Source organism: Sinocyclocheilus anshuiensis, unplaced genomic scaffold, assembly GCF_001515605.1.
Source record: "Sinocyclocheilus anshuiensis isolate Anshui unplaced genomic scaffold, SAMN03320099.WGS_v1.1 scaffold919, whole genome shotgun sequence".
Taxonomy (NCBI): Eukaryota; Metazoa; Chordata; class Actinopteri; order Cypriniformes; family Cyprinidae; genus Sinocyclocheilus; species Sinocyclocheilus anshuiensis.
Window position 1 is genome coordinate 468,693 of NW_015547671.1, and position 8,275 is coordinate 476,967.

Consider the following 8,275-nt stretch of genomic DNA (forward strand, 5'->3'; position numbering starts at 1 on the left):
AGCTCAAAAAAAAAAAAAAACGGACTGCAATGAACCTTACACAACTGGCTTAATACTCAACGTCCCACTTATAAATGTTGCAGGGAAATACAATTTCATAAAAACTGCAATGCCAATTTTCATAAGCAAGGCCTTTTTAAACTTTTCAGAACAAAATCAAATTCAAAACAAAGAACAAAATCAAGAGCGTTTGGTCTAAAAATAATGAAATATAATGTAAAATTACAGTAAAATAATACTTTATAATAATAAGAAGGAGTGAGCCTCTGGCAACTTGGTGAGCAACTTACCACAGGACTTTTGGCTCATATTTCAAAAGATTTGTATCATCCAGCAGTTTAGAGCTAACATCATGCTAACAGTATAGCCTGATATTATAATTTCCTAAAGCCCAACACATGTGACATTTTTAAGAAGCATGAGTCCTTGAATATAAAAAATCACTTTGAACAGCAAAAAAAACAAATGTAGTTACCAGTTATTCGATGGGCCTCTCTTTATCACAGTGTGAGTAAAATGGATAACTCTTTATATATGTGTGGTCATATCACCAATTTTGTTTAAGGTTGTCTAGAAACAAGGGGTGGCTCAACTTCCCCACAGGATCAAATCACACCGCTCTCCCCTGCTTTGCAGAACAAGTGCATGCAGGTAACCTTAAAAAAGCCCTAATTAATTCTGCTTCTGTGCAGGTGTTCTTACCTGGACGCTGTCACTCATTCAGTGGAGAAATTAGCTGAAATGTGGAGAATGGAACATCACTCAATCCAGCAGATGACTTTAAATATTAATTATGTTCCTAATGTTCACAAATGATTGTTTTTGGACTTCACATCATGTTAATAAATGTTCTTCAATATTGCTTTGTGAAGTATTATCATATACATCAATATCGCACAGCTGATATACATCTCTTTTGAAGAACAAGGTGAATTTACTTTAAATTGCATTATATTTTGATATACAAGTTAATAGTATAAGTTCCATACATATTGAAAGTGTGTAATGACTTTGATTACTTAATTTTAGGGAATTAATTATTATTAATTCATTCAGGTTTTAAAAGGACTCGGATCTGAAAATTCGAGGTCCACCTGATTAAACTGATTTCAAATTTGATAGTTTACACTCTATCAGTTTCTCGGCCAGCGAGAAGTTAATGTCAGTGTGTATTACCAATTTGACTATATGTATTTTCCTGGCCACGGTCAGCACAATTATGATCATTTGTAAGCTCTTAGAGAGGTAACGTAATCTTTGGCAAAGGTTTTAACCTTAAAATTATATGACACCAAACAATGATTCTTTATAAATGAAACATGAATTTTATTGGCTATTCTAGATTACATTAACTAAGCTAAAACACACATACACACATACACATACAGGTTCAGGGAAATTATGTTGACGGAGGTCTGAGGAAAGCCCAAAGTTTAGCAAGATATTCGCTACAGTTCTTTTACTTGCAACCTGAGAAAATTCATAAAACAGAGACTTGGCTTATGTTTACTGCTTAAAATTATCTCGGCACCAGGTCAGCAGATAGAAGTGGGTCCGTTCGAAGACAGAGATCCTACAAGTGTCATGTAAAACATTACATTAACTGTTTGAAAATGTTTAGTAGTTTAGTAGTTGGATAATTCAACAACCAATGACAAAGAGGAATCATCTGAAAGGTAAATGTAGACCTATTCTATGACAAGCATGTGAATGTTGCATCAACACTATGAATTTAAATTAAATTACTTAACTCAGTTAGTCTATAGATTCTGAAATGTACATCTAACTCATGAATTATTGCATAATAGCCCCATGATTTATTGAGGAGAGGAGATGAGGAGATGACATGTGACATATACGGTGGTCAGTATTTAAGGTTCGATGGATGTAGTACTGATAAAGTCTCTGGTTGAACTTGTGCCTTACAGCCCATTTGCTTGTTTGTAAATGAATGCAAACACAGTATCAAAAACATCCTAAAGAGAGACAGGTCATCTTCCTTAAGCCCACTATAGACCCACAAGGACAAAAGAGTTTCTTTCTCTTGTCTCCAAAAAACGTCTCTAAGTAACAGTATCTGTCAGGTGGTCACTGAGAAAGAGCGCACAAAGATGAATAATCCACAGAAACAGACGTCAATACAAATATTACTCAGGAAATCGAATAAACACACCTTAACATTGATGGGGACAGGGCAAAGGAACTGTTTGAAACTTGAGTTTCAAACAGAACCAGATAAAAAGTGTCCCAAAACTGAGAAGCACAAGCTTGCATGGCAAGTTGAAAAAGTATGAAACACCAATTGTGAAATATAAAATGCTAATTGTTTACATTTACACACTTTTCTGATGGGTGCATATTCTAATGAAGCCATTATTCTGCAGAAATTCTAGATTAACTATACTGATGGGCAAAGACACCAATATGTTAAGGTTCTTTATTTGTCACATACATAATATACATGTGATGCAAAGTAGTGAAATGGTTTTCTTGCAGTTTCTCGTCCCACAATACAACAATACTAACAACAAGCTAAAAGCAAATAAACCAATAATATAAACATGAATACAGAGTAAAATGATCTGTGTCTGTATATAACGTGTGCATAAATGTAATTAAAAATTCTACAGACTCATCAAATGTCCTCATTCAATAGTCTGATTGCCCGAGGATAAAGACTCCTTCTCAGTCTCTCTGTGTTGGTCCTCATTATTATATTAGCACACTTCCCTGATGGGAGCAATGACAGTAAACTGTCCAGGATAATGAAATTCTCTAATAATTATTTTAGCCCTGGTCCTGCAACTCTGAATCTAATTGTTTTCAATGCAAGGGAGCAAAGTCCTGATGCATTTCTGTCCTGTCCTTACCACTCTAGATCTTGGGCCGTTTTGTGTCCAAAATAATGGTCCCTATAAGTAGACTCTACACAGTTCCAGTATAAAAAGTCCTTAACACTTTTTGGGAAACCTTAAATCCGACGTAAATGACAGATCTGCTGATTTTCCCTTGTTACCAGGTGATGTATTATGCATTTTCCAGGAATAGTCTTCTGTAAGATATACCCAAGATATTTAAAACTACTCGCTTTTTCAACTGCAGCCGCATCGATCATCAAAGGGCTCTGATTCCTCCCATAGTCCCAACGATCATCTCCACAGTCAGAGAGAGATTATTCATACGACACCATTTGGAGAGAGCATCCACTTACTCAAGGTAGGCCTTTGCATCGTTTTTACTAATGAGGCCTACCAACATTGTCATCAACAATCTTCACCAGTTTGCTAGAATTGCGCTTATCCAAGCAGTTGCTGGCATAGAGGGAGTATAGCAAAGGACTGAGGACAAAGCCCTGAGGGGCTCCAATTAAAATAGTATTATAATCGGTTACAGTCACTTCATATTCTCTTGGCTTTCGGCAAAATGTGCTTTACACAAATAAAGACAAAGAGAGATTGGCAAAAACAGAAATGAGGAAGTAAAATATGAAAATTTGTTTTAGAGAAATACACAAATGACGTGATGCTGAATGACAGATAAGAGCAAATATAGAATAATCACATATCTGAATCTGCAGACAGAAACATCAGACACCGGGCAGAAATACACGACCTCTGAAGGTAAAACAATTCACAGGTTCATTCTTCAACCACAGCTAAGGCTGTAAGATGTTAAAATTGTCTAATTGATTGTGCATCATGTTATTCTGATAAAATGTTTATTATTGTTGTTATTATTATTAATAATAATACCACTACGATCAAGTTTGATTAAATGTTTTTTTCAATGTGTTTCTTCCTCAGAAATGGACCAAACTCTATATTTCATTCTTCTTCTCATTGGTGAGTGTGTTTGTGGTTTTATTTATGGTTTATAGTTTCATTAGGTTTGATCCTGTTATGAAAAGCATTAAAGCAAAGCCTCTCTTTCACAGCTCTCTGCTCCGTATCTGAATGTGTTCAGCGTCAGTATCACTTTATAAATGAGGGGAAGACCTGGACTGAAGCTCAGAGATACTGCAGAGAGAATTACACAGATCTGGCCACCATTGACAACATGAACGACATGAACGAGCTGAACAAGTATGCTGCACGTGTCTGGATTGGGCTGCAGAGGGCGAGTTGTGATAAATGGCAGTGGTCTTCAGGTGAACATGCGCTCTATCTGAACTGGGCTACTGGACAACCAGATTGCAATGATGAATGTGCTTTTATGAGAAGTGGACAATGGCATGAAGGGCAATGTAGTGACAACTGGTCTTTCATCTGCTACAATGGTAAGTGTAAACTCTTAAAGGGGTCATGACATGATAAATCAAATTTGCCTTGATTTTTTTACATATACGAGGTCTTCGTGCTTTTAAAATATCCTGCAAGTTCCAAAACGTTCTCCATGTTATAGACAAGGCATTTATTTAACCAAGCTTTAAACACGGCTCATTTGGATATTGTGGGATTTGTGATGTCACAAGGCAAAGATTATTTGCTTATTACTGCCTTCAGAGCAAGACATCAACAAATAGTTATACACCATCACACCATAGGTCCCGCCCACTGGCGTTCAGTAACTTAATGGCGGATGCTTCATTCACACTACCAGCAACATGCAGCAACAAAATCACATTTGTTTCAATAGCGAGCTGGCGATTTCCGGCGACACAAGCAACAGTGACCGCTGGCGACAGGATGCAGTTGAGATATGCAAAATCACTTTATGCAAAAGAAGAGCAACTTTTGGGAGAAACAACCAATACGAAAACACTTTTAGAGTTTCATCCCCCTATCTGATGTGTGCATAAGTATTGGAACTGTTGCCTCACAGGTCTTTCTAAGCGATCAGCTCTGTCTTGTTGCATTCATTCAGATATTAAAAGCAGGGAACGTGTCGTATCAGATATGTTTTGCATTCGATGACCCACACAAACCAGGATGAAAATGAGGGAGCTGACTTTGGAGAAAAGCAAGGAATTTGGATGCTAACAGAAAAGAGGAAGTCAATTAGAGCTATAGCGAAAACAAAGGGCATGAAGAAATCAAGAGTTTGGAGACCACCGGCGACATCAGCAGCCAACAACGACCTGATTGGCTGAGAAAAACAACAGCAGTTGATGACAGACAAATCATAAAAGCTGTGAAAAAGAACCCTAAAATGCGTGTATGTAAAATCACCAACAATCTCCAGAAAGCTGGGGTGATGCTCTGACAATATACTCTCCGCAGAAGACTTTGACACAGAATTACAGAGGCTACAGCAAGATGAAAACCTCTGACCAGCACCAAAAATAGAAAGGCAAGATTAAGAGTTTGCAAAAAAGCACAAAGGTGAGCCAGTAGAGTTTTGGAACAAAGTTTTATGGACAGATGAGACAAATATGAACCTTTATCTAAGTGATGGCAAAGCAAAAGTGTGGAAAAAAAGGAACTGCAAATGATCCTAAGCATACAGCCTCATCTGTAGAAGTGTACAGATACATCTTGGCTATCAGTGTTCAAGAAAATGCCACCAGATTCATTAGGAAGCATTTCATATTGCAACGGGACAATGCCCCAAAATACCCTGCCAGTTCAGTCAAGGAGTTTTTTTAGGGCAAAGAAATGGAAAGTTTAAGACTACCCGAGTCAATTTCCAGATTTAAATCCGATTGAACATGAATTTCACCAGCTAATGAGGAGAATAAAGGCAGAAACTCCCCAAAACAAGCAACAGTTGGAATTGGTTGCATTAAAGGCTGGGAAAAGCATTTCAAAGGATAAGACCAAGAGTCTGGTGATGTCTATGGGTCGCAGACTGTAATGAAAGTCCACTGTAGGCGAGCGTAGTGATGCGTAGTGATGGGAGCGTAGTATTATTTAAACAAAGTGATCCAAACATAATACAAACAAACAAAGACTTGACTTGACATGAACAGGCTAGACTCACCGACAGCAGGATAAATACATTCAATACACAACAAAGCACAAAGGCAACATGATGGCTATAGCAAACAATCAGGGTCACATGACAAGAACCAACCAATGAGGAAACAGCACACATGACTAGGACAACCACTCAGAACATGACACATGAACCAAAGAACCATTCAGAACATAACACACAGACAAGGGAATCACATGACAGAACAAGGACCATGACTAAACTCCAAAATAAAAGCCATGAAAACATGGACATGAAACAAAACCCAAACCACATTACATTTCCCCCCCCCATCTAAGGGCGGCTCCAGACCAAATCCAAAAAGTCCAGGAGGGTGGTGGAGTGGAGGTGGAACTGGGGACTGTGGAGCAATGGTGGACCTGGACCATGGGGCAATGGCAGACCTGGGCAGTGGAGCCATGGTGGGCCTGGGCCGTGAAGCAGAGGCAGGTCTAGACTGTGAAGCAGTGGTGGGCCTGGACCATGGAGCACTGTCAAGTGGCAGACAGTGATACAATGGAGGACCTGGGCCATGGATCAGATCCAGAGCAGCAGGGAGCCATGGCGGAGCAGGCACATGAACGACATGAACGAGCTGAACAAGTATGCTGCACGTGTCTGGATTGGGCTGCAGAGGGCGAGTTGTGATAAATGGCAGTGGTCTTCAGGTGAACATGCGCTCTATCTGAACTGGGCTACTGGACAACCAGATTGCAATGATGAATGTGCTTTTATGAGAAGTGGACAATGGCATGAAGGGCAATGTAGTGACAACTGGTCTTTCATCTGCTACAATGGTAAGTGTAAACTCTTAAAGGGGTCATGACATGATAAATCAAATTTGCCTTGATTTTTTTACATATACGAGGTCTTCGTGCTTTTAAAATATCCTGCAAGTTCCAAAACGTTCTCCATGTTATAGACAAGGCATTTATTTAACCAAGCTTTAAACACGGCTCATTTGGATATTGTGGGATTTGTGATGTCACAAGGCAAAGATTATTTGCTTATTACTGCCTTCAGAGCAAGACATCAACAAATAGTTATACACCATCACACCATAGGTCCCGCCCACTGGCATTCAGTAACTTAATGGCTGATGCTTCATTCATACTACCAGCAACATGCAGCAACAAAATCACATTTGTTTCAATAGCGAGCTGGCGATTTCCGGCGACACAAGCAACAGTGACCTCTGGCGACAGGATGCAGTTGAGATATGCAAAATCACTTTATGCAAAAGAAGAGCAACTTTTGGGAGAAACAACCAATACGAAAACACTTTTAGAGTTTCATCCCCCTATCTGATGTGTGCATAAGTATTGGAACTGTTGCCTCACAGGTCTTTCTAAGCGATCAGCTCTGTCTTGTTGCATTCATTCAGATATTAAAAGCAGGGAACGTGTCGTATCAGATATGTTTTGCATTCGATGACCCACACAAACCAGGATGAAAATGAGGGAGCTGACTTTGGAGAAAAGCAAGGAATTTGGATGCTAACAGAAAAGAGGAAGTCAATTAGAGCTATAGCGAAAACAAAGGGCATGAAGAAATCAAGAGTTTGGAGACCACCGGCGACATCAGCAGCCAACAACGACCTGATCGGCTGAGAAAAACAACAGCAGTTGATGACAGACAAATCATAAAAGCTGTGAAAAAGAACCCTAAAATGCGTGTATGTAAAATCACCAACAATCTCCAGAAAGCTGGGGTGATGCTCTGACAATATACTCTCCGCAGAAGACTTTGACACAGAATTACAGAGGCTACAGCAAGATGAAAACCTCTGACCAGCACCAAAAATAGAAAGGCAAGATTAAGAGTTTGCAAAAAAGCACAAAAGGCAGAAAAGTCTTGAACGGCCTCCTTGACCATGACATGACAGTCTGTGAGTTTGTGAACGGCCTCCATGGCCGTGACAGGACAGACAGTGAGTTCATGAGCGTCCTCCTTGGCCATGACAGGGCAGACAGTGAGTTCATGAACGGCCTCCTTGGCCGTAGCAGGACAGGCAGTGAATTCATGAGCGGCCTCCTTGGGCCGTGGAAGGACAGACAAAGAGTTCAGAAGCAGATGCCACCACCACAGGAGGTTCTGCAACGGAAGCTACCACTTCTGGAGGCACTGGATTGGATTGATTCATGGACAGGAGAGGCCTTTGCAGCAGACTCGTGGATAGGAGAGACCTCTGAGACAGACTCATAGACAGGAGAGGCCTCTGGGGCAGATTCATAGACAGGAGAGGCCTCAGGAGCAGATTCATGGACAGGAGAGGCCTCTTGAGTGCAGTGTGCAGCCCACACGCTCAAAATGGCGACCGCCATTACAGTAAGGGCAGCAGAAGGTGGCAGGACCTCTAGGA

At 40.0% G+C, this 8,275-nt stretch overlaps 1 protein-coding gene across 1 annotated transcript in view; it reads left to right on the plus strand.

The window, feature by feature from the left end:
* The first annotated feature begins 3,805 nt into the window (after positions 1-3,805).
* LOC107702762 (macrophage mannose receptor 1-like) overlaps positions 3,806-8,275 on the plus strand; it is a 12,950-nt gene continuing 8,480 nt past the window's right edge. The window contains exons 1-2 of the mRNA XM_016505172.1: positions 3,806-3,842; positions 3,935-4,276. Coding sequence (XP_016360658.1) covers positions 3,806-3,842; positions 3,935-4,276 — 379 coding nt within the window. The remainder of the gene's footprint in view (positions 3,843-3,934; positions 4,277-8,275) is intronic.